Raw genomic sequence first — 27,743 nt, 5'->3', positions numbered from 1 at the left:
GTGCCGCCCCCCCCCACTATTTCTTGATGATTTTATTGCCAATGGGACTGGGATAATTAGAATGAAGAAGCAGCCAAAGGACCAGGACTGTTAGAGACACATTACAGTAAATACAAACATTGAATAGTGTTCCAGAATTAGAATACAAAGTGATAACACAGTCACTCTTTAGGTTTCATTATGCTGCATATATGCCTCACTTTTCCTTATTAACCTTGCATTTACAGTATGAGGAAATTTATAAACAGAGTGTTTGCTGTACACAACATACTAACACTTAATGACACTTAGTGACTCATCATTCCAGCTGGTTTCTTCAGAGCCTTGCATGACAAAACACACATGTGTTGCTTCTGTTTTAAGTAATGGATATTGTGCTTTATAATACACAGATATGTCTGCAAATTTCCCTTGGTGCACTGCTACTAGGTGCCAAAGTGCCAGTGATAATTCAGTTCATTTTTTTCAAGATTAAACATAGTGTAAATGAGAAAAAAGTGAAGCATAAATAAAAGAGCAACTACTGCCGCGACCAAGCTGCCAGAGTTTATTTGACTATATGCATCTGCGGTGTCAAGATGGTTCTGGTGTTTTCTGACTTTGTGGATTACAACACTTACATCCTGCAATGTTTTATTTCTCAATGAGAATAATCTTAGGCCACACTAGAGTTTTCACATCATTTATGAAAGTGTCTCCACAAACACAAAAATGACCAAAAATGCATGTGATATAGACATTTGTCTGCACTGGGCAGAAAAAATCTTTGAAGGGATGGTAATGCTGCCAGTCACATGATTTATCACAAAACTGTAGTGATTATTTAGGCATTTATGCAGAATTGAAACTGTACAAAATGAACTTAGATACATACAGGTAACCACACAATAAGTGCCTTGGAAAACAAATGTTCGATGTCCGCTGTCTTAGAATATGTTTTTCTTCTGTGAAGGGTGACAAATCAGGAAATAGGATAATGTAATGTGCAGGATCCAATCAGGGAAGGGCCACGTAACAACAAATCAGAGGGCGATTAGAACCTTTTTATTTTTTTAAAAGTCTACACTTTCACACATTGTAATGCCATATCATTGTATGGTTCTAGAGAGTTTTTTCAAAAGAGGATTTTAGTGTGGAAGAAAAGGTAAAAACATAGACTAATATCTGTGTTTTTAAATGTAAATGTAGTATTGTGGTCATAGCCTTAGAAACACTTATCTCCACAAAAGGTGCAATGGCTGGTTTGGCTACTGTGCAGTTAAAGAGCACTGCCTATGTATAGTTTGTGCTAGGTGCAGCTAGCCTTGAAAGGAACAAACCACACTATAAAGTTAAAACAGAATATATGGCATAATATATAATAAAACATATGTTGTGGCCCTGGTCTGGAACTCCACATGGACACAAAGACAACAGCACTTCCAAACACAAAGGCTTTATTATCATGATAAGAAGAATTCTATAAAGACAAAAACACATTTGCAAAACAGCATGAACGATCAGACTCAGTGAACTGACTGTTATACATCTTGGGAAACCTGAGTAATTGTGAAGATGGCTGACTGTCCTGTCTAACTCGTTCAATGCCCTCATTCATTCCACCTTTCTGTAGCCCCTTGTTAAGCCCTGACAGCAAACAATTCTCTGCCTCCCAATTCCAGGTTCAAGGCATAGTGGCAGGGGTTCACTACCCTCTCCACCAAGCTATACTGCAAAACTGATGACCCTTGGTCCCCAGTATTCTTAATTAAAATTCCCAGACACACAGAAATTATTCTGGCTTATCTTCCATTACCAATGTACAGTAGGGAACTAATCGACTCTTTCTCCAAAGAGTTCCTATCTCCAGTTACCGAAAAGATCTGTAGTAATGTGCCAGGGATCTTGCAAGACATTTTATGTGTTCTTTATACCCTCCTGTGTTTTCTGGCCCTGATAATACAAAATATGGTTACTGTGGCAGCTTGACCCTAATCCCACACTTCATTTGAATAGCCGTTTGGATACTTGACAATAAACAAAATAAAATTCATACTTCAAAATCCTGAACAGTTGAGAAACTGATTGATCAGTTCTTTTTGGACCGTAATTTGGTGGGGTGGATTCTGGACTTTTTAACAAACAGAACACAAAGAGTGAGTGTCAATGTTGTTTCTCTGATAGCCTAAGTACATCTGTTAGCATTCCGCAAGGTTGTGGTTTATCTCCTCTTTTCTTTATCCTGTATACAAATGACTGCGGAAGTCTACACAAGAATAGACATATTCTGAAATCTGCAGATGACTCTGTCATTGTTGGTCTTCTACAAGATAAGGAAGACAGCCATGGACCTATTGGTAATGAGTTTGTACAATGGTGTGATCACTCTAATTTATGACTTTCTAAGACAAATAATATGGTTGTAGATATCAGGTGCTCTTCACCATCCACTGTCTTAGCTTTAATTAAAAGGGATTTAAGAGATGGTAGAGCAACACAAATATCTGGGAACAATCATTGATAACAAACTAAACTTTGATGTTAACACAGCGTAAATCTGTAAAAAATGCAGTCACAACTTTTCTTTCTTGGGAACCCCAACTGGTTTTAAAGTAGACAAAACCATAATGACACTTTTTTATAAGTCCTTTATTGAATCCATTATTATATTTGCTTTTATCTGTTGGTTTGGAAACCTCAGCATTAAGAATATACAGTAAATCATCTTAACAACATTATTAAAATTAACAGTAAAATTATTGAATGACAGCAGACCTCTATCACTGAAATGTAATGCAAACAGGTTAGAAAGAAAGCCAACTCAATCCTATCAGACAGTAACCATCCTCTTTGCGCGAAATTCCTGCTGTTGCCGCCAGGATGCAGATTTAGGTTTCCAAAGGTTTAAGAACTCTTTTATTTCTAGAGCTATAAGCATTTTAAATTCTGTTACTTGTAGGGATGGTGCTAAGTTTTATATTCAGCATTATTATTTTGTGTACTGTTGAAAGTAATTGTATTTCTTTGTATTGATCTTGAGTGTGTGGTTATGCAATAACATTGGTTGTCAAATGTGTCTTTGTTTATCAATTGGATCTCTGTAACAATGTCTTCTGTTTTTCTACTTCCTGCTGCAAACAAATTTCCCTCTGGGATCATAAAATCTACCTAAACTTAAACCTAAACATATTTTACCTTGTTAAAACAAGCTAATGCATAAACTCAACAGCACTGGTCACAAGTTTGGAAACTGGATTACTGGATATGTCAGTCAAAATATTTTATAAAGTAATATATGATATCCTTCATTAATTTTATTGGCCTGCTTATATGTATAAAGTGATGCAGGAGACCAAGGTGTATCTTAGGAACATCAGTCACAATGCAGGCTACTGAACTGAGAGCCTGTCTTCATACCATGTTAAGGTAAAACTGCCAGTCAATCTAACCTGTATACCTTTTAGATATGGGAGGATCACAAAATTATCAGGTTAAAATCCTGGCTGATGTGAGTGGAATCCAAAATTCTGGAGCTGTGAGCCTACAGCAATAAGCACCGCACTGCCTTTCTACCCTATGCTGTCATCACTGTTTTGATGTATGAAGCATCTCTATCTTTGAGCTGGGTAAGTGTTTTTAGACAGAATGCAAATTATCAACAGCAAAAACTGGACATTTGGAAGCTGAATGTGAATTTTAAATGTGTATTCAATCCCCAGTAGTGCTATGTTGGCTGAGGAAGTACTCGTCATCTACAGTACACTGTCATTGCTGATATGTGTCACTTTATCACTTTTTGTGCACACCTACTCATTTCCTTTTAATTTTAGATGTCTATCTAAACAAGCAGATGGGGAGATTGATTAATATGAAGTTCAATCTTTTTACATTTTTTCATAGACTCCACAGTTACTTGGTCTTAATTTGTGTTATGTTCTTGCCTAAGAAAAGAATAACTCAGCATATTGCAAGCTTTATACTGAATATAGCGATGCATCATTGTAAGTGAGGTAGCAGAAGGAAGAAATTAAATTGTTTAAGAATTATCTAGTAAAACACTGTAAAACTTTCACTCTTTGTGTTTTCATTTCTGATTATCCTTCATTTAAACCCACTTGGTAGTTATCCCCTGCCAGCAGATCATTGCATTTATAAGGAAGCTACTGTATGCCTTCAGCCAACTGTTAGGATATCTTCCACCCTCATATGGAGTTAAGCAAGTGTTTGAGTATTTCTTTCCAGCCACATTTTGTCCCACTTTCATCCATTGAAGCTTTTGCCTAAAACATTAAATAGTAAACAGTCTACTTTGGTATGTATCACAATATTACAATAAAACATAATGCCTTCCAGAAGGCAGCAGAGTGAAAAGGCCTGGGTGAGATGGATCCTTAATGATTTTTTTCATCCTTCATAAACAATGACTTCTGTATATATAAAAGGCCAGCATACCATACCAGGATGCCAGAGGTAAGCCTTCTTTCCATAGAGCAGTGATAGAAGGACACCAACAGCTGCTTGGTCAGGATAGCCTTCCTCAGCATCCTTAAGTAGAAGAGCCACTTCTGTGCCTTCTTCAACAGAAAAGTTGTTTTAGCAGACCATGTGAGGTCCTCGGAGATGTTTGTGCTATGATTTAAAGCTAGTCACTCTCTCCCTATTTCTCCTCTGATGTACAGAGGAGCTGGTTTCTTTTCCTGCCTCCTGAAGCTGATAATCAGCTCCTTTGTTTTGGAGGTGTTGAGTGCCAAGATGTTGATGAAGCATCATTCAGACAGTTTGCTGACCTCATCCCTATAGGCAAATTCATCACTTTTATGTATCAGTCCTACCACAGCTGTGTCATCTGCAAAACTGATGATTATATTTGTGCTATGTTGTGATGATGCGGGTTCTGCTCCATGCTCCCATCTTCTGTTCGGAAGCCCTTGAACCCTACACTGTCGATAATGTTACCGAGATGAGCTAGACAGTGAGGCAACAACAATGGTATGGTATATAAAAGTGCAAAGTGCTTTATTCAACAAACAAAATCAAAAGTGCAACAGTGCAGTGTCTAAAGTTAAATAAATAATCCATAAAAGAAATGTGGAGGTTTAAAATAATTGCAAAAACAATCCTTTAAAAATCGAGGTTAAAACAATGCTGGAAGCAGTCCTTTAAAACAAGTAAAAGCCCAGTGCTTCTTTTATACTAGCGTCTCACCTGCTTCTCCTGCTTGGGCCCTGCAGCAGGCGAGACGCTCTCTCTGCAGCTGACCTTTCTTGCAATCACTCCGGTCTGGAGGCCTCCCGATCCTAGCTTCGGTCTCGCTCTCATCACAGACCGGGACTTAGCTTCTCTCCAATGGCCAGGACTCCCACGCTGGAGATTAAATGCCTAAGTCTCCCGACTCCCGCTGTCTTCCATGGGAAGTCACCTTTCTCGCTAGTCACTCCCGCTCTTCTCCAAATGCTCAGCGGGAGCGACTACAATCAACTGCCCTAGGTGTTAGCTACACACCTCGCTAGGGCCCACAGTCCAGCTGCACTTGAGCCTGCTCTCGCTCGTTCGCCTTCGCACTCTCTCTCTCATACACCAGCTTTCTCCTCCCTTCCTTCCAGCAACCTCCATCTCTTTCTTTCCGTTCATCTTTCTTTTTCTATTTTTCTATCTTTCTAGCTGACTCACGCTTCTATATATGCCGAGAGGGCATAGCAGCTGCAGCACATTAGCATCCCCAGGAACAATCATAGATGTGGGCAGTCTCCCACCTGTACACTTAGGTGAGAAACACCCACACCGCAGATCGTCCTGAGACCCGCTTTAGCCACAACTACCACACCCCATCGCTAAGCAGCGAGCGCTGTGATTATTTATTTAAAACTGCCTTTTCTGAGAGAGCTGTGGACCCACAACACCACATATGTATTGGTACACAATCGTTGGTATAAAAGGAATAAAGAAGAGGGCTCTCCCTGTGGAGCTCCAGTGCTGAGTGTCGGGGTCTGTTATCAGTTTATTAAGAAATCCTTGATCCATCTACATGTGTGCAGACTGACACCTACGATGAGCAGTTTGGTAACCATCCTGCCATGGGACCCATCCATAAAGTAGACAAAAGAAATAGTATTTCCAGTAGTATTTGCAGAGGCCAACTCCATTGTTAAGTGACTTTGTTCCCAGCTTTAACCTTACAAAAATGTACTTTTAATTTTTCTAATTGTATAAATTTCAAAAAATGTCTGAGAAGAGTCTTGGTGATCATCTGGTTTTAGCCATTAAGAAAGATTACTAACCTACTACCTGTTAAGTAGGTGAGACTTTTTGTATGAGCTTTTAGCATCTTTTCATAGCATCCTGTAGCATTTTGTTTAGTTTCCGTTATTAATATCTGTGCAGGTTTTGTAAAATCGCTATATAAAAAATAAATTAAATTTATATTGGACATGTGCACAGATATCCAACCTAGAGCAAGTCATGCAGCCAGTGCCGCACAGACAGGCCATGGTTCCCATGATTTTGAGCTAGGATCTGAAAATACAAAAATGGTGTTAAAAAGTTTTGTATGCAATTAAAAAATACCTGAAGTGAAACAGATAGAAAGTAACCCCACATGCTTATATTCTCAAACTCATTTAGTCCAACTGAAGGTACATAAAGAACCTTAGTCTGTTTCAGGTACTTCAGGGGACACACCTCTGGACTGCATGTCAGATTATGACTTACTGTATATCAATAGCATTCAATTCCCAAATGGGACTATTGAAGTATCTGTTTAATTTAATTTGATTTGGGAATTTTTAACACTTTTATCAATAACATAGTTTTCCTTGTCCATGCCAAACACATGCATGTTAGGTTGATTAGGAAGGACAGTAAACAATATTTATGTGCCAGATTACAAAGAATACAAGTGTCATGCTGAGGACCAGAAGCTCCAGATTGGCTCAGTAAGAGCTAACAGGACTCATGAGTGAGTCTGCCTGCAGTGGGCTGGCCCTGTGGTCAGAGCTGGTAGCCACCTTAGTTTTTCCAGAATAGACACTGGCTTCTGTAATCTTGAACTGGATTAGTGCATTAGAGTGTAGATGGAGGAATTTTAATGAAATAATTTAGTGTCGAATTACTTTGACACTAACTGTGCTTCACTTTCAAATTATTTAAAAACTGTCTTGCAAACCATGCTAGTGCAAAATCATAATTTCTTTGCTGTTTGCCATCACGCCATTGCTGCTCCTTTGGTATTACCACTTTGCTTATCTTCACGAGTGAAGAATTTCTATTCTTTGTTAAGATTAACTAATTATTTCAACTTGTTTAAATTATTTATTTGAATTATTTTAATGCAGATGACATACAAAATTACAAAATGCAACATTTTGTTTTACTGTCTTAGTCATATCCACCTTTACAGTCGGTTAAGGTTTCACAAACATTTTGTGTTTTGCAGTAATGATTATTGCAAATTTCTTCTCAGAATAACTTATTGCAGTTTCATGGATTCATTCATTAATTCTCAGAACCTGTTTAAATAAAATGTACATTCTTGGAATGTGGGAGGAAATTCAGAGTACTTGAAGGAAAATTTCAAGCAGACACAGGGAAAATGAGGTGAAGATTTAAACCCAGAACTCTGGAGCTGTAGATAAACATCAAATATGTAATTCAGAACAGAAATGTTTACTTATAGGAATATGTTTTGGCTTCCTGTGATCCTGATGAGAATAAGTGGGCTCTGAAGCTGAATTAATACATGGATCATTAATAAGATTTTTTCTAAAAGGTCTATTTAACCATCTTTTTTATCCAAAACAAAAGACACAAAGGAAATAGTGCCATTCTCTGTGTCTCTCAGAGGAATTATTTAAGTACAATAACTATAAGCAGTAAGATGAGTCACATCTCAAGCCTTTCCAATCTGGATTAGTACTGGTTTTCCAGATTGGCTTTCTTACATTGCATCCAAATGGCTTTTTTTATCTGTTATTCTTATTTCTGGAGGTTTTAACTGGACTTTCTTAAATTTACTACTATGTAACATCTTCATGGTTAAGGTGCTTATCTAGTAACACAGGAATTAAATAAAAATGGGAAGAGCAAGCTCTTTTTTCTTAGAAGACTCAGTTTCTTTAATGTGGGCAGTGACATCCATTACATGTTCTATAGTATAACTCTGTGATGGCCAGTGTGATTTTATATAATGTGTTGTGCTGATCTGGTAACATCACTTCAAGAGAGGCTCACTGGATCAACAATCTAATTAAAAGGACCGGCTCAGTTATAGGACACACTCTGGACCCCCTGGAAGAAATAGCAAAGGATAGAAAGAAGACAAAAACTAATGGTCATTGTGCACAATGCTGCATATCCTCTCCCTTGTAATTTTTGTGTGTATTTGAGGGGGTTGTTGTTTGTTATAATATTTATTGAGCTAGGGATCAATAGTGTACTATCTATCTATCTATCTATCTATCTATCTATCTATCTATCTATCTATCTATCTATCTATCTATCTATCTATCTATCTATCTATCTATCTATCTATCTATCTATCTATCTATCTATCTATCTATCTATCATCTTATTCATGCACATACAGACACTTAGTCATTCTGAGTTAATTTAGAGTCATTATTCTAGAAATGTAGAAGGAACACTGGGTTATGAATGAAAACCCATGCTGACAAATCATTTTGCTGCAAAATCCAAAAAGACAGTGCTTGGGCTGGAGACTGAACCCAGGTCATACGAAATGGGGGTCATGGCTACAGGTGGGCAGTGCTCAACCAAAAGGGTTGTCTGCTCACCTAATTAAAATCAATTAAATGAAACTTTAGCTTTATTTTTAGATTATGATACCTTTCATATCCAAATGTCCAGTCCAGGATAACATTGTACTAACATCACCGACTATGTCCCCTTTTGAAATTCTTTTTATTATAATTTTTATCTCAATGCACTTTACTATTTTATAGTGTTCTTCAAAATCGATTGAATTTGAGCTCTACACAGGTATTGAAATTGGAAGAAAGAGCAAATGTAACAAATAACAAAGATTGGAAATCGCAGAATTACAAATGTAGTGAAAGTCCTAAAGGATTGTGTGGAAAACAAATCTCTAAAGGTCCATCTTCCTTCCAGAAAGTAAGACTTTGGATGTTGAAATCAAATAACCAACAAGGATTTAAAGAAATCTCTGAGGTGAAGATGGAAATGGACTTTGGGAAGGCATGTTTTTTGTTTATGCATTTATAAATCTTTCCTCTGTGTGCACCTCTCTTCCTTTAATCCTCATCCTGTAACTTTAAAATGCAATCTAGGCTGGACCGAAGCCACATGAAGAGACACCGAAGCCTCCTCCTGAGCTGGTGAAAGAGAAAGAGAGAGAGAGGCAGGGAGGGAGGGCAGGAAAGAGAGAGAGCAGGAGAGAGACATTTAGCATTTCATCCAGAGGGGGGGGAGAGAGAGAGAGAGAGAGAGAGAGAGAGAGAGAGACATCCACACACAAAGGTTTAATGTTTGACAGGGGGAATGAAAGAAAAGCATGGAGTGACACAGAGAGAGAGACACACACACACAGAGACCAGCATGCAGGAACAGCCAAGGATGCAGGCACAGATGAAGGAGGCAAATCATTTCCCAAAAATGTCACTGCCTTTAATTTAAAGGAAACCCCTCAAATTCTGGATGAAAATCATCACAAGCTTGCAAGTAAATACAAAGGAGAAGATAAGGAGCTGGCAAGAATCACATGAAGAAAAACAGTTGTTTTCTTGTATGATCCGTTGAAACACAAAGGAAAATATTTCAGATTATAAATGCTTTCTTATGAACTGTTACATGCATTTGCAGAATCGTCTTGGGATGAGATACCCTCACTTTCCTAAAGGATATCATCCACGGACATCTCCGTACTTTTCGTACACTTTGGGCTGGCGGGATTGACATGCCGGGATGGAGTGCAGACTCTGCCCCAGTTGACACACGTGCACACCATCTTTTTTTATCGATTTAAGAAACAAACAAACAAGCAAGCAACAACAAAGGACGACCAATGAAAGCTGAAGAGGAGACCAGAACGTGGCACTAACAATCAGATCCTGAAAAGCAGAGGAGTCGCGTCTGAAAAAAAAAAAAACAAATCTGAAGGAATAAAAAAGGGCAGTGGAAAAGACAATCCTTTTGAGTTGCCAGTATTTTGCGAAATCCAGAACTGAGCAAGAGTCTATTCTCTTTGGTGTTTCCCTCAGCTTGTTCACTTCAAACACTTCTCTCTCTCCCTCTCCCCCTCTCACTCTCACTCACTCAGTAAAAGGGATCCTTCGTTTAAAAAAAAAAAAAAACTCTTTAGAGAAGCAGTGCAATGGCTTTCACGTTTGCTGCGTTCTGCTACATGCTGACATTGGTCCTCTGCGCGGCACTTATATTCTTTGTAATCTGGCATGTAAGTATCCTTTACAGCCCTTCTGCTAATTATTTCTCATCATCATCATTGCTGTCCCCATTTTTATATTGCTTAGCTTTATTCTTCCTAAGTAAGTTCCGAGTAGAACAAGAGAAAAAAGAAGGGTTATCTGCAATATGAACAAAAGACTTTTGTTAAGGAACGTGAAATTTATTACGTGTATGCGGAGTTCTGTAGCGGTGAAGGAGACAACTAGGATGAACATAAATTTCCAGAAAGCCGTATAATTTTACACAAATTCCCTGTGAGAAGTAGGTTCTGCCTTTTACCTGGTACTGCAAACTAACTCGTTGCTATTGGAGCGCACAACACACGCACGCCGAAGATGTTAAGCCCGACTAGCGATTTTAATAAGATGTGTTGTGCGCCGCTTTGATTAATAATTTGTGTACGGATAGACAGTTATAGACGGTTATAATGCTAATTTCCACTGCATTCCTCTAAACTAATTAGGGAAGCCAGCCTTTAAATCTGACATAGACACGAATAGCGTCTTCCAGCATCGCATGGACTATTGGGAACAAGCCAAGAGTAATATTTACGGTAGTTACAGTTTGGTTGCTTTGACCGATTCAGCACCCAGCTTGAGGCAAAGTTCTTCTTTACCAAGTGGCTGCTTTCAAAGCTGGGTGCCGATTCATCTTCAGATTGTACTCACTGTATCGGTATAGCTCATTTTTGGCTGCAGAAGTGAATCAATATTAGTTAGCAGTGGACATTTTCTATTTAGGGTATAGGGCGAGAGCAATGCACAGTGCCACTCGGTCGGACAGACGTACATTTTGCAGGAAGTCTAAATAGAACGCATTTTGCTTTCCCTCTTTCTCTCCCTATTTTGCTCGCTTGCCTGCTCCTGCAGTTCTAGTAGCCATGGAGCTGAGTGCTGGTTTCCACGGAAACTGCATCTGTTTACAGTGAGAGGGTCTCTATCAATAGCTACAGATGGCTAACCTCCAGTCTCTATAAAAGCTGTAATCTCAACCCAAATCCCATTATGAGCAGACCGTGCTGTGTATGTTGTAGAGTTTGGTGTGGGGGAGAGTCTGGGTGTTAGTAAAATGCAAACAAATACTGTATATGTCAGGTTTAGTTTTCAAAACTGATTAAATGAAATAGATTTCTTCTGATTATTGCAATCAATGATGCACTTGATGAAACCCGTATTTATAAAAGATGTTGGATGACAGCAGCCTGCAAGAGCAATGTGACAGAAATGTTTCCTTTCCATTTCTTTTTCTTTTTTTATTTCTTGCATTGATAATTTCTCGCTGCCTGTTTTTAATCTCCCTCCTTCAAGGAACAGATATCAACAGTGAGAGGACTCCAGCTGAGTCCTCGATTTGGGTGTCACATGAACACATTTGCACTTAAATTGCTCTAAAAAAGCAAGACTCAGCCAACATCTCTGTGCCCTCTGGGGTTAGAAGAAGAAACAGCACACCTGCCACTGGTTCATCTACCTGTTCGTGATCAGCCCCGTAGTTCATAAACATCTGGTGAGCCAGGCCGATAGGGGCCTTGTGAAACCTTACCTTCTTTGGTTCAGTAGTTCAGTGAAGTCTGTTGTTAAAGTGTGAAAGAGGGTTGGCTGGCAGGTTTCTCGAAATGACCTTATATTATAGCAACATAGTGCCTGTCATCTCGGCAGGAATCCCTGAGAGCTTTGCAATGTCGTGTGTGAAAGGACTGTAACACTGCTGTGTGACTTCCATTAAGGGCACACCTCTTATGAGGAAGACTTATACAAAGGGTAAGGCCATTCAAACAACTGTCTAAGGGATTAAGGTATCCTTTAAAAGAGCTTTTAATGCTCTGTGACACTTTTTTAAAGCAAAAATGTGTGCTGACAAAAGACCTTTTGAGGGTTTAAATCTAGGTAAATGTACCAGCGAGCTGATGCATAATTTATTAAATCAGTCTTTTACATAACAATACATACAAGTGGCTATATAAAAGATAAGTAGATGGATAAGAAAAAGTGTTACATAAAACGGAATCAACAGATACTAAAGGCACTTACTGTATCTAGATAGACAGGAGTCTCTTCATCTGGCTTTGGTCCAGCCTAGATTGCATTTTAAAGTCAGAGGATGAAGATGAACGAGGAGAGGTGCACATGGAGGAAAGATTTGTAAATGCATAAACAAAAAACATGCCTTCCCAAAGTCCATTTCCATCTTCACATCTTTGTTGGTTATTTCATTTCTACATCCAAAGTCTTACTTTCTGGAGGGAAAAGGGACCTTTAGAGATTTGTTTTCCAAACAATCCTTTAGGACTTTCACTACATTTGTAATTCTGTGATTTCCAATCGTTGTTATTTGTTACATTTGCTATTCCTTCTAATTTCAATACCTGTGTAGAGCTCAAATTCAATTGATTGTGAAGAACACTATAAAATAATAAAATGCATTGACCAAAATAATAATAATAAAAAGAATTTCAAAAGGGGACACAGTCGGTGGTATTAGTACAATGTTATCCTGGACTGGACATTGGGATATGAAAGACAACATAATCTAAAAATAAAAAGTTTTATTTAACTGATTTTAATAAGGTGAGCAGACAACCTATTTGGTTGAGCACTGCCCACCTGTAGCCATGACCCCCATTTCATGGGACCTGGGTTCAGTTTCCAGCCCAAACACTGTCTTTGTGGATTTTGATTTGTCACCATGAGTTTTTATTTATAACCTTATGTTCCTACTACATCTCAAAAAAAATATGACTCTAAATTAATTCAGAATGACTAGGTGTGTGTATGTGCATGAATAGGATTAGATAGATAGATAGATAGATAGATAGATAGATAGATAGATAGATAGATAGATAGATAGATAGATAGATAGATAGATAGATAGATAGATAGATAGATAGATAGATAGATAGATAGATAGATAGATAGATAGATAGATAGATAGATAGATAGATAGATAGATAGGGGGTGAATACTTGTAACTAATGATTCAGAACTTCAGTGACCTGAATTTACTTCTGGTCACTGTGTATCTGGAGTTTGAACCTTCTTCTGGTCTCTTCTTTATAGAAGAAGAAAGAACATTATTTCCAAACCATTTGGCAAGTCAAATGTTTATGAGGTGGTTTTCTTTGAGTACTCTAGATTTCTTAGACATTTATGTTCGCTTAACTGGTGGCTCTAAATAAGCCTTGTGCTTATCATAGTACCCAGTGATGGACTAGCAATATAATTTGTTACTTTTTAGATAGATGCCAGTTTCCAATAACCATATAATGGAATAAGTAGCTTCAGAAAATGAATGAATGAATGAATACATTTGGAGTTTCCATTGCAAGTAAGGCTCTGACATTCTTTCACTTCAGCTAGACATAGGAGGATAGAGAATATAGCATATGTTTTATATCTGTGCACCCTTAAAACATATTAAATGAAGACTTGTATCTCTAAATCTGTTCCTCTGGGTGGGAAAATTTCCAAATTTGCATGAAGTCCAGCTTGTGAAAAATATTACAGAGAATTGCTATTTCCAAGCATATTTAAAGTGAAATGAAAAGATAGACATCATACATACAGCAGACAGCTTCACAAGATTCAAAGGCAGTAAAATGTGTTCCCAGTCTCAGATAGCTGCTGCATGCTGATCTGTATCTTCTCAATTTGAACACTTTCAAACAACCAGCTGAAAATCCCAAAATAATAATAGTGATTAATTATTGAAGACTTACCAGCTCTGGCACTTTGTCATTTTTAGAGCTTTTTCACTCAGGTATATTTATCAGCGTTCAAATCTGATTAGGAACGACATGGTAAATCTCTTTCAACATTATGAGTAAGATGCTGATGACCTTTTAAACTGAATAGCACACGTTTGATATGTTGGTAAACAATAATCAGTAGAATGTCGGCTGGGAAGGCACCGATTTTATACATTTCTTTTCCAGTTTTGATGGGCAACTACAATTTTTAATAGGAATGTAAGACTCTGTGATTGTAACTGTGACCGACATATTTTACTATCTTTGGGAGAAGTGTGACATGAATATTAAATGCTGCAAATTCGTTTTTACATCCATCATATGCGTAGAAATTAAAAGAAATCTTTGTGGCTTTCCATTCATCTGTTTCATTCTTCATGTAATCTAATTTGCTTCAATCTTATAGTTTCAAACAACTGCTTATTTCCCTACCACTAAGAATAAATACATCACTAGAATATCCGATATTGGTAAAGGAGAAATAATAATTTGTGGAAAACAACTGCTAACTATTTAACGTAAAGCTTAGAATCCTTATCACATACTGCATCATCCAGTCCTGTAAACAGAGCAAAGCTTCATAGATATATGACGCACAGAATATTTTAGAAAACATTTTGATTGCCATTCTGTCAGATTATCCATTTATTCATTATGAAGCCTGCTTATTCCAGTTCTAGAACACAGGGAATGGAGCCTATCCTGGCAGCACTGTGCATAAAGCAGAAACCAACCCGAAAGGGGTACCGGTCCATTCTTGCACACATTTATGCACTTATTCACATTCACTTATTTAGAGTTGTTAATTAGTCTAACCTGTATATTTTTGCAATGCAGAAGAAAAAAAACAGAGTAAATGTACAATTCCAGATGGATTCAGAGAGAGTCTGCAAACTGACTGGGAGTCAGTCAAGAGCACTAATCAAACTAGACTCTTTTGTGCAATAAAAATGCAGTTTTTAAAGCCTTTAGTGCTCTATTACCATAGATAAGTTAAAATCAGAAAAGGAAAAGCACTCAGATCCATAAAGTTATAAGTTATATATCCACTGCAAACTTATGGGGAGGTGAAGGCAAGCCTAACAGTTTTGAGTGCACAGCAGGAACTGCGCATCACTGGCACATGTATTTGAATGAATGTGATTTATCTTTCCTCTCGAGTCAATAGTATGCACAGATCAAAAAAAGAAAATAGATAATGTTTATTTTTCTTTAATTGCAGTTTTATTTTAAAATATACCACCCATTCAATCATTTTAAAAACCACCTATACAGTAAAAGAGTAGCATGGTACTGTAGTGGCTAGGAGGGGTTACTTCAGATCGGTTTGTGTAGAGTTTGCATGTTTTCTCTGTGTCTGAGTGAGGTTTTCTGAAGGCATGTTAGTTTTCCTTCCATGTCCTACAGACACACTCTTTAGGTTAATTCACTGCTGTAACTAATGATGTTTGGCATATTGATTGCCACATACAAGAATTTCACTGCAGTCTGTACACATGACAGTAATGACTCCGTAAAAATGAAGCCTATAAAGTGATAAAAGTGAGTGGTGGTGTTTCTGCTTGTATCTGGTGCCTCATCCATAGCTGGTTCCTGTCTTGTGACTGATGCTACTGAGACAGAACCCAGAACTATGAAAAGTTCTGAGACTGTACAGCACACATCCTATGTGTTTTGTGACTGCCCAGTGATCTCTCCCAATAACCCCTACTTTGTGATGGTAGCCATGAGTGATATTTCTACAATTTGACATGCAAATAAATTTTGTATAAATTGCCAAAAGACATTTGAAATGTTGGTAGTATATTCTAGCCTCAAGATATCTTTGTGAACAAATACATTTTCATCTGATGAAGAGTAAAATGAAATAGCTTGAAGTTGATGTCAAAGTATTAATTGCTGCACATCTTTGAGAAGGTTTAGGAGCACTTCAAGAGTGGACATAGCATGAAGGGAGGTACTTTGAAAAGCAAAAGGTGTTCAGCCCAAAAAAACACATTTTAGTGAGTTTCTCATTTTACTATTGCAAAATTATATGCAAAGTTAAGTTTAGGGGCTATTTTGCGAAATGATACTTGGCTGTTTGTGTTTTCTCCAAGCAATAACATGACTTGAACATTTGTTACAACTTCTGATGACTCTTTGTGTTTCAAAGTGCTTTCTTCTTTCTGTTTTAAACACACTTCCACTTAATTTCCACCTGGGCAGTTTTCATTGCCTTTGATAATTTGGAAAATCTTAATTAGGTCTCCATGTTGATGTCTTTAAGACTGAAGAGAGCGTGTAAGGTAGGAAATGCCCTTCAGTCCTGGGACACGTTAAGTTAATGTTATCGGCACAAGTTCTTGTACTGTCTTGTTTGCTTTATAGTGTAGTACCCTGTCTAATACTTGGTAAGAGTAAACAGCTCTGTATAAAAGGTGCTTTAAAAGTACAGAATAATTATATTCCATGACCTACAGTAAATGTTAACAAAAAATTAATTCTATCCATATTTCTCTGAAGACTCACGATAAGTCAATTAGTACTTATCATTGATTCACAAAATAAAACGTGAATAGCTTTGCCATTACTTTCTGCTGAAAGCTTCTCACCACTCTTTCAAATTTTTCATCATTTCTTAAAACTAGACTTTGGTCATACACCAAACCCACTACACACTAACTTTGTGTTCACCCACATTGTCACTGGTAATTGTCTCTTCTGTATTTTTTCTGTTATTTAAGAGTAAGTACACTTATCTTATAATATTTTGAGATCTGTCTCACAATTTATCTACTCCTAGTCATTTATTTTTTTTACTATTATTTTGAGACTCACTTAACTATTGGCATTCCCTATGCATTCATCAACACTTCATAATTTTTGTAGATTCTGTTATTGTGTTCTGCAACCTTCATTGCCCACAAGTTCTCTTGCAAACTTAAATAAATTCAATTTAACGGCTTCTAATTTTTATATATAATACGCTAACATGGCTGTTCGTTTGTCTGTCCAGGATTTTAAATCACCTGTAGCTTGCAAACCATTTGACCTATTGATCTGAAATCTGGTACACATGTACTACGTGACATCTACTATCCGCTTTCAGGGTGATAATTGACCTCCAAGGTTATTCCTCTTTTATTTTTATTTTATTTTATTGTAGAATCAACTGTCAGCAGCAGCCAGCAGGGCAGCTGTGCGGAGCATGCGTATGGGCACCGTTCTCATTCCTACTACTTTCGCCGTCACTTCCCCTACCTCTTCATATCTTAAATCATTCTTGAGGCAGATTGAAGACTTACAGTAAGTGCCAGCTTAAGTGAAAAATGAAGGAAAACGTACCAAGTAAGTGCAACACAAACTCTGACTTTATCAGTTTTAACGCTAAAAGATGCTGACGAAAGAAGAGAAGAAGCAGGCCGCTAGGGTGGAGAAAAGAAGAGCTGCTCAGGAAGCAGCAAGCGCATCAACCTCTGAGCAAACGAATGCTAAACATACAGAGAAAGAGGATGAAAATTAGGAATGCTCAAGTCAAGTGTGTTCACTACATGTTATCATGCAGTGCGCTGTTATTGGTTTACAATATATATTATACACAACATTTCAAAATATTTAAAAATCAACGTGATCACATTCTTGTATATAAATTTATAAAGAATAATAAACTGAATGTTTAATGCATCGAGAGGTTTCTGTCATCCTCATAGTGCACATTTTTCTTATTCTCTTCACACTGTTACCTGTGGCTTGAGTCATGATTGTCTATTATCAAATCATTTTCTATCATAGGTTGTGTGGAGCTCGAGCCTTCCACAGCAGCACTGGATTCAAGGCAGGAATCATTCCTGTACCAGTCTATCTCTAAATAGGCTCATACACATATTCATTCACACCAAATCAGTTTGGACCATTCAATCTACATATTTTGGGATATGTTAGTGGAAGATAAACCCACACAAACACAAGAAGGACATGCAAACTCTACCCAGAGAGTGTCCAGGCTGTGCTATAAACTACAGATTCTTGCCGCTGTGAGGAGGCAGCACTAACCATTGTCCCATGGTGCTACTTTTTGCAGTATTCTTTAGCAGATGAATAAGAAAACATGTTTAATTTTCTAGCAGGCTGCACAATACTGATTTAACAACTTCATTCTTTAATGGTCATTAAAAAAAAAAACAGTTTTAGACAACGACACAATGATTTGTATAAGCTGAAAACTACATGTTATATTCATTCAACCTAAGGATTTTCTAATTAGTAATACATCTGACGCAGACTGAAAATGGCTTTTAGGTGGGTGAGAGATCTTGAAATGCCTGATAACCATCATTATACAAATGGAACTTGTTCATTTAATTAGGAGGAGAAAAAAAGTTTCTCAAATTTTGTAACTGTAATAAGTCAGAGGCAGTACGGATTCATCAGCCTTTCTCTGACATTTTGAAAGCATGCATTCTTTCAAAAAAAAATCATAACATTTTAAGACTGCTGTATTCAAGTGAAATAATGTGGAAATCTACACCTAAGGCTACTCTCATTCATAATGCTGGCAATAAAATGCCTGCATTGCTTTCACACTACAAGCCAGTGTCAGCAAAATACTAGCAATATGCCAGCAGGCACCTTTAAACATGGGTTGAGGAGTGGCAGTATTAAACAGTTGCTTCAATAACTAAAAACATAAGACGTTTAATAAACAAGAAGAGATCATTCACCTATTTACAGTCATACTTTAGCTGTCACCATACCTCATTCAGCTGCATTTCAAAGCTGCCAGGGTCTATGCTTCAAATACGTTTTGTTTCAAACTCCTACATGTCTATGCATGGTTTCTATCGTAACTACTTTTTCTTCATCTTTTTGAACGGTGTCCTCTAGTATGTGAATCGCTAATGTGACATGTTTTGTTTAGGTCCAGTAAAGCCATTTTATCTTAAATTGTGTAAAGCTATGAAAAGAATTAAATGCTGTGATTACAAAATCTGTATTCAGTCAACTGTCTGAGCAACCTGCTGTATTACAAGACCTATCAGCAGGAGATACAAACGAAACAATCAAATACACACAACTGATATTTGCATCAATGGGCCTACTCTCAGGAGTTTCTCAATACTAAGAGGAATATTCCATGGCTGCAAAGATATATCATAAAGGCCCATCGAAGTAATTTGTAAATAGAGCCCATTCTCTTTTCATATATACCTCAGTTTCCTTTTGATATAAATAAGCTTTCCAAATTCAGAAGGTGACCATTTTTCACATGCTTATCGTTTTAAACAACCACCATCAACCTGCAGGTTAAATATATTATTAAACATTTGAATCACTTTCATCCCTGTGTTTGACATTTCCATGACTATATCAGTGTTTATAGCTCCAGGTATAACTTGTTCCCTCACAAAATCTTTTAATAGAGTATTAAGCCATGCCAGGTTTAATAGGAAAGTCCTAGATGTGTGCTAATTTTCACCAAAGCCATTCCCTGCTGTAGCACTGTGTCTCTTGTGGACAGAATGTAAGGAACTTTTCAAATGACATAACAGAACATTCCTTTTATTCAAGTGGTTGGTGGTGCTATTAACTCTGCTTTGGATGAGTAAATCCTGGGTACAGATGACACCACAAATTGATCAGCAGGGTTTCAAACATTTGCTTAAATTCAATTTTAAAGGCTGGAGCACATGTTTATGCTTATATAATTATTATTTTTTTGTTGTAATTTAGAATTTTTTTTTTTACTGTTATTCAGTGTTATGCAAGTACACTAAAAAATGCATCACTCAGTTTAATGGATTGAGTCACAGATGGGCCATAAATTAATCACATTTACCTTCATTAAATCTGATTAATTCAAAACACAGAAAATATCAGAAATATAACAGTAGCTCTTCTCAGAAATGTAGTGCTTCACTGAGACTAAAGGCATCTCATATGTTTAAAGAACACTGAGCACCAAATAACAGAATGTGCTTTAGATGATTGCCAAGGACAACATCTCCCTCTTTTCCTTTACCACCACATTTTAAAGTTGGTAGTTATGTTAGACAATTTCTTAAAAAACCAAGGATGGCGACTGCACTGCTACTCTAGGCATCACCTCTTTAATGAAGTACAGTATGTACTGACAGCCTCTAAATGACACATTCATTTTAGAATATCTAATCAAACAGTTTGTGCCCTTCACTATGATTTTCTGTTTGATTTTGAGCAATAATAGATACTATTTATTGGCAGTAAACCTGGTGTTTAATAATAGATGAAAGCAGAGGCAATTTAACCTGACTGTGGGGCCTGAGGTCATGGGTCTACCCGATGACTTGTCCTAAATCTGTAAAATTAGTATGATGTAATATGCTTTAATTCAGTTACCTTTCAAATGACATAAAGAAATACACAGGGCAATAAAAGAATACAAACCAAAGGGGGTCAGCACTCTCAACAGCCATTTCTAAAATAACAAATCAGCAGAACCGAGGTTTACATGCATTTCTCAGTAAAACCAAGGACTTCACAAAACAGCATTTGCAAGTCAAGCATCAATCTTATTACTTCAAGATAAAACACTACATTCCTGTTGCAACAGGTCATTTCTTACCTTAGGAATTTCTTTTTGTGTTTTCTTGGCTCAATAATATCTAAAATCCAAGTTTCTTAAAATATTGGTCTTGATTTCATTCGAAGCAAGGTGGTTTTTTGATACATAGTAGGTCACACTTGATTTTTCACAACAGAGAGTTCAGAGAAAAGACTGCTCTCCACTAACACTACATAAAGCTCATCAAAGTTTGCTATGCCTTAAATATTACAGGAGTTCAGTTGCCACTCGGTTCAGACCTTGTTCAGAAACAATTCTCCAAACTCTTCCACAAATTCTTTCTCCATGTTAGAATGATACTTTTTTCGAAAGTTTTCATGAAAAATCACCTCTGTTGGTTGTACTGATGCTCTGACACAAAGAAGTCAGTTTCTCTGTTTTAATAGGAGTCAGGTTATGTATCCAAACCTGCATGCTGCCGTCAGTTTTACCTCCCCATCAAGCTGGGTCTCTTCCATTAGGACCATCACTGCTAAAGCTTCCCTCCAGGGTGTTTATTATTTGGTGGCTCTGGGGCTATAATGCTGTCCTCTGCTGCTTACATCAACGGGGCAGGTGAAATGTAAATTGTACATAGGAGAATCATCATGGTTGTTGCTTCATATCTGATATTTTTTTCTCATAAAACTTTTTGCCAATGCCACAGGTTTCATTGACCACAAATATATTAGTGTCTAGTCTAAGGCTAATGATGTATCTTAGCTAGAGTTGACAGGTGGGCTAACTGATGAGGCAAATAAGATGTCTATCCATTTTCTTGGATGTATGGGAGTGGAATTAAATATCATGTTAATTTTGGAATCATTTTTTAAAATGCCCACTTTAATAGCTTCTGAACTCTGATGTTTTGCTAAAACTGTTCCTTAATCAACAACCATGGATGGTTACAATGACCTCCATAATGTGCTGGACAAATACACATTTTCCTTGATTTACCCTTTGCTCCACAGTTTAAAATTACTAATTAAACAATTCAGACATGATTACAGTGCACATTGCAGACTTTCATTTATGGGTATTTGCATACATTTCAGTCATAGCATGTAGAAATGACAACACTTTTTATACACAGCCCCCCTATTTCAGAGCACCATAATGTTTGGGAGAACTTTTCACTTTAATCACATCTGAATTGTTTAAATTCTTATCTTTAAGATGTGACGTAGGAGGGTCAATCAAAGAAAAATGGGTCTTTGCCCCAAACATTATGAAGAAGAAAAAATGAAAATAAACTTTTAAATTTGGCCAATGAGAGGTCCCACATTAATTGGAGCTCCTGGCCTAAAGTACATATAAGCCTGTGCATTGAAATATTTGTGCATATGACGTTTGTAGAAGAAAATGGTGGAAACTGTTCTGGACAATAAGAGGCCCAGCTGATTCAGGACTCCTAGGCTTCAGCCCAGATAAGCCTGTGCATTAAATTGCCTGTGGTTTTGAAAAATAAAATGTAGTTATTTGCAGGGTTTTATTAATTTTGTTTCCACTGGGTGAACACTCATTGCTCTCCTGAACATGGAATAATGTAAACAAAGCCAACATATTGAACCAAAGAACTTAATTAACAAATAAAAAAATCTGAAGGATTTAACAAATAGGCAAACATGTAAACAGTAGTGTAGATCAAATAATAAACAATTCCTGCTTGGGCCTAACTACAACAGATCCTCTTACTCTAATATTTCTGATGTGGTTTCTCCATGTTTCAGATACTGTAGCCAAACACCAGTAAATGACCCTTTTCTTTCCTCTATTCTTTTTTTTTTTGTTGCATCCATCTTCCTACGACCCATCTTTCTTCTCAACTTTACACCTGCTTTATGTACTGAGGTAGCTTACAAATTCCTTCCTTGATCATTTCCATTCATGAATTAAAATTCCTTCTGGCTTTGTTTCAGATAGAGGGACACTTTCATATAAGCCTTGGAATTACTTCCTAGATCAGAGAGACACCTATATTTGCTCTAAAAAGATAGAGCTCCCTGCCATAGCCCATTCGCACTCCCCAGCACCAAGCATCCATCTTCCTCATAAACTCTATTTAAAGATGACGTCTCTCAAACTAAGTCATGCTATCTCATTCTTTACCTCATATGGAATTTGCAGCTGTAACCCCCTTTGCTACCTTATATGGTATTAGGAAGAGGTGGGAGGACTCCAGTCATAATGTGGATGCCTACAAGACAAAGAAATTTATTTTGTCTCATAACAACTTGTTATGGCATACTCTTCTTCTGGCCCATAGCTTCCAGAAGTCACCATTTTTAAAGCTATTATATACCTATTACAATATGATAGATATATGTTAAATTCTTCACTCTGGGTGTATGATAGAATGTATACATTCTATCAAGTAGATGGTGTAAATTATTAGTAATATGATCCATATTTAAATTTGTATTACCTCAGTTTCTGTGCCAAGATCACTATGTCATGAATTCATTACAGTTGCTCTCTATTAATTAGTAATCAGACTTGTAATTGAAGACCCGAGGCTGTAAGCTCTAAACCACAAGATGACTAACTGTCTATTAGGTAAACTTTATAAGCTTCTCATTTTTGAACAAAATTGAAACCTGTAAAGCTTTGATGTACACTGAACACTGAATGACAGTGTTTTGAACATTTTTTCTGACAGGTCCACATAATGACCCCATTATTTTACAGCAATACACGATGTTAATTCTCAAGTACTGCAAAAAACAAATCCATCCGTTTATATTATGAATGACATCAAAAAATAAACACAAGAAGTTTCAAGACACTAAAAACTGAGGAAAGTGTAGTTTGACATGACATAATCATTATGCTTCTCCAATGTCTAGAAGAGCAAAATCAACGCAGCTTGAAAAATTGAGCATTGCTCTTTGTGCCCTTTCTAGGGAGCCCAAAATGCTGTTATTTTACCACTTTGATTGGCATGCTGTTAGCATTCACCTGTTTTTCCCCTAATGAATGAAAGTGCGCAGCCCTGGCATGCTCATAAAAGAAATAAAAAACTTCTCAAAATGAGATCATGAATATATATGAATTATATATATATATGAATGAACCTGGCTGGAGTTTGGTTTTCTCTTTTTTTAACATTTTTGGGGAGCATTTTAGGATTACAGTTAAGAATGACAAATATTTATAGCAGTCTATAGAAACCAAATAGTTTAGGACTTTGCATATATAAAAAAATTGCTATACTTAGAACGAAGTACATTTTTTAAGAATAGAAACATTTCTTAGAATTGTTAATGTCATTTTGCTATAAATTATATTGTTACCATTACAGTTATGCTTAGTCTAAGCTGTTTCACACAAATTAGTGAATTGTGAGATTATTTGTTGATTAAATTAGCATCATTTACCATTTAAAAATTTTTTTGTTACCTTTTTAAGTCTTAATCAAAAATACAACTGGGAACTGTTTAGTAGCCTGTTTAAAAATATGTCTTTAACCATATAAGAATGGCTAAGAATGATCCTTTCTATTCACAACAGTTCCATTATGAAGGGTAGTTTGATTTGGAATTTCAAAAGAGAGGGCCACATGCAAAACATTTCTCCTGACATATTTTGTTTGCCTTTGTCGGCTTAGCTAGTTCTAGGCCACATTTTAGGTCAGTGTAGCCAGTCCAGACACCCCAAGACCCATATAAGATACTCCCAGATTTCATGTTGTCTTTTAGTGATATAGGTAAGCAATATACCCCACTACTTTTATTGACTTATATCCCAAGATTAACCTTCATCCATATGCTATCAAAGTTTAGGCATCTAGAGACTACCTGGCAGCACTCAACACAAGGAATGTGCCAGTTTGGGGTGGGGTGGCAGTCCAATGCTGGGCACACTTGCACAGATGGTCACAGCTAATCATAGAGTGGCAATTCAGACTTTCCAGTTAGCCTAACACATATGTTTTTAGGATGAAAATCAGGTTATCTGGATAAAACTCATACAGACAAATGGATAGCATTTAAACTACCCAAACACATTTGCTGGGTGGATATTTGAACCCAGCAGTACTAACAACTATGTCGTTCCTAATTTTAAATGAAAATTGTGTTTATTGTTGGGCTGCTTTTCTTTCTATAAAGAAAAGGTTTAATCTACTAAATCAGAAGGCTTTGGCATAACATTCAAATGGTCCGTATGTATTCAGCAAAACTCTATAGGTTTTCAAAATATCTTATTCTAACAAGTATTCCTCTGATGACTAAAAGTGCTATTTTCTTTTCAACTATATTTACGGGTTCCTTTTTGTTATTCAGTGTGTCCTCCCTCCGTTACAGAAATTTTTTCTTATATAAATCATTCATACATAATTTTGAAATACAAATGGATACATAATGTACAAGCGTTTTAGAAAGCACAGAGGACAAAATGCAGTTTTAAATGATGCTGTGAACAGAACACAGCAGAATTATTGTGTGGATATTAATGTCACCCTTACATTTTACAAAACCTTTCATGCAGCCTACAAACAAAAGGTTAGGCTTGCCATCAACAAAAGGAATAAATATTATGCAATATTTCATAAACATGGAGCCATGCAGCACAGATGTATAATTGTGCCTCAGGCTAAACATTTAGCTTGCACTCTACACGAAGATGCCTCCAAGATTTTGTAATGCAATACATTTCTAGAAATTAATTGCTTTGCCTGTATTACATTTGTTTGCTAAGTTTATTGCCTTTAAAATCCTGTAATGAAAACCAGAATTTTCATTTTTTGTATAGCTCAATTATTCAATATTCACATGACATTACATTTTACTGTTAACAGAATAAATTAGCATAGACCTTTAGTACATATGTATATGAGCTGAATTTTAGTCAACTTTAGTTTTTATACAATTCCATAAATAGTTCAAAACTGGAAGAAAATACAGTTAACCTTACTTTATCAAAAATGGTAATAATAATAATAATAATAAGCTTACATTAGGGTAACAGGGAAACAAGATAGATAGATAGATAGATAGATAGATAGATAGATAGATAGATAGATAGATAGATAGATAGATAGATAGATAGATAGATAGATAGATAGATAGATAGATACTTTATTAATCACAAGGGGAAATTCACATTCTCCAGCAGCAGCATACTGATACAAAAAACAATATTAAATTAAAGATTGATAATAATGCAGGTAAAAACAGACAATAACTTTGAATAATGTTAACGTTCACCCCCCCGGGTGGAATTGAAGAGTCGCATAGTTTGGGGGAGGAACAATCTCCTCAGTCTGTCAGTGGAGCAGGACAGTGGCAGCAGTCTGTCGCTGAAGCTGCTCTTCTGTCTGGAGATGACACTGTTTAGTGGATGCAGTGGATTCTCCATAATTGATAGGAGCCTGCTCAGTCCCTGTCGCTCTGCCACAGATGTCAAGCTGTCCAGCTCCATTCCAACAATAGAGCCTGCCTTCCTCACCAGTTTGTCCAGGCATGAGACGTCTTTCTTCTTAATGCTGCCTCCCCAGCACACCACCGTGTAGAAGAGGGCACTCACCACAACAGTCTGATAGAACATCTGCAGCATCTTATTGCAGATGTTGAAGGACGCCAGCCTTCTAAGGAAGTATAGTCGGCTCTGTCCTTTCTTACACAGAGCATCAGTATTGGCAGTCCAGTCTAATTTATCATCCAGCTGCACTTCCAGGTATTTATAGGTCTGCACCATCTGCACTCAGTCTCCTCTGATGATCACGGGGTCCATGAGGGGCCTGGGCCTCCTAAAATCCACCACCAGCTCCTTGGTTTTGCTGGTGTTCAGGTGTAGGTGGTTTGAGTCGCACCATTTAACAAAGTCATTGATTAGGTCCCTATACTCCTCCTCCAGCCCACTCCTGATGCAGCCCACGATAGCAGTGTCGTCAGCGAACTTTTGCACGTGGCAGGACTCCGAGTTGTATTGGAAGTCCGATGTATATAGGCTGAACAGGACCGGAGAAAGTACAGTCCCCTGTGGCGCTCCTGTGTTGCTGACCACAATGTCAGACGTGCAGTTCCCAAGACGCACATACTGAGGTCTGTGTTTAAGATAGTCCACGATCCATGCCACCAGGTATGAATCTACTCCTATCTCTGTCAGCTTGTCCCTAAGAAGCAGAGATTGGATGGTGTTGAAGGTGCTAGAGAAGTCTAGAAACATAATTCTTACAGCACCACTGCCTCTGTCCAAGTGGGAGAGGGATCGGTGTAGCATATAGATGACAAAAAAAAAACATTGCTTATTTTCTCCATTACTACATGCACATTTTAGTGTACCAGGATTAAGATGTTGCTTGAATGTGTGTTTTACTCTGCAGCTGACAGCAAATGTGACAGTAAAAAATTCAAATGTAACAGCATTCCAAGTAGCAGGTACGATGCAGATCAAAAATCTTATCAGGTAATTCCAAAAGTGCTTTGATTTTTTTTTTATTTTAGACAAACTCTTTTAACATAATTTTAATAACGTGCTGTTTCCATGCCACTTCTTCTGTTATGCTGCTACTCCCTGAATCCTTGTGGATGAAAAACCTGAGAAAAAGTAACCGAGATGTTGAAAAATATTAGTTTCTGTCAGTTACAAACAATATAATAACCATATTGCTCAGTACATCGGGTTTATTGATCACTTATCTTATGAAAGGAAGTGCTACCAAACTTTATAAGGCCAACTGAGTGTTCCAGATGCTTTGTTGCCTCACAGCTCCAGACTTCTGGCTTCCTGTGTGCTGCCTGGATGGTTTTTGCACATTCACTCATACACGTATGAATTTGATTAGTGACTCTAAATTGGCCAGGTATGAGTGAGTATGCTCTGTGAAGAGCTGGTGCCACATTCATTTTTGGTTTTTCGCTGATGCTGAGATGGGTCCAGTCTCCATCTGACCCTTATGAAAAGAATGAATAAGTGAACAATCTCCTGTTAGTGAATAGTGTAGACTTTATAATCCTGAACTATATTAAGTGAGTTAAAAATTAATTGGATGGATGAAAATTATACTGTTAAAATAGC

General features: G+C 37.1%; 1 protein-coding gene across 1 annotated transcript in view; it reads left to right on the top strand.

Moving 5' to 3' along the window:
* The first annotated feature begins 9,442 nt into the window (after positions 1-9,442).
* cnih2 (cornichon family AMPA receptor auxiliary protein 2) overlaps positions 9,443-27,743 on the top strand; it is a 178,280-nt gene continuing 159,979 nt past the window's right edge. Inside the window, exon 1 of the mRNA XM_028804424.2 lies at positions 9,443-10,405. Coding sequence (XP_028660257.1) covers positions 10,325-10,405 — 81 coding nt within the window. The 5' untranslated portion in view covers positions 9,443-10,324. The remainder of the gene's footprint in view (positions 10,406-27,743) is intronic.

This window comes from Erpetoichthys calabaricus, chromosome 1 (genome assembly GCF_900747795.2).
Source record: "Erpetoichthys calabaricus chromosome 1, fErpCal1.3, whole genome shotgun sequence".
NCBI lineage: Eukaryota > Metazoa > Chordata > Cladistia > Polypteriformes > Polypteridae > Erpetoichthys > Erpetoichthys calabaricus.
Note: the sequence above shows the minus strand (reverse complement) of the source record. Positions and strands in the feature narration are given on the sequence as shown.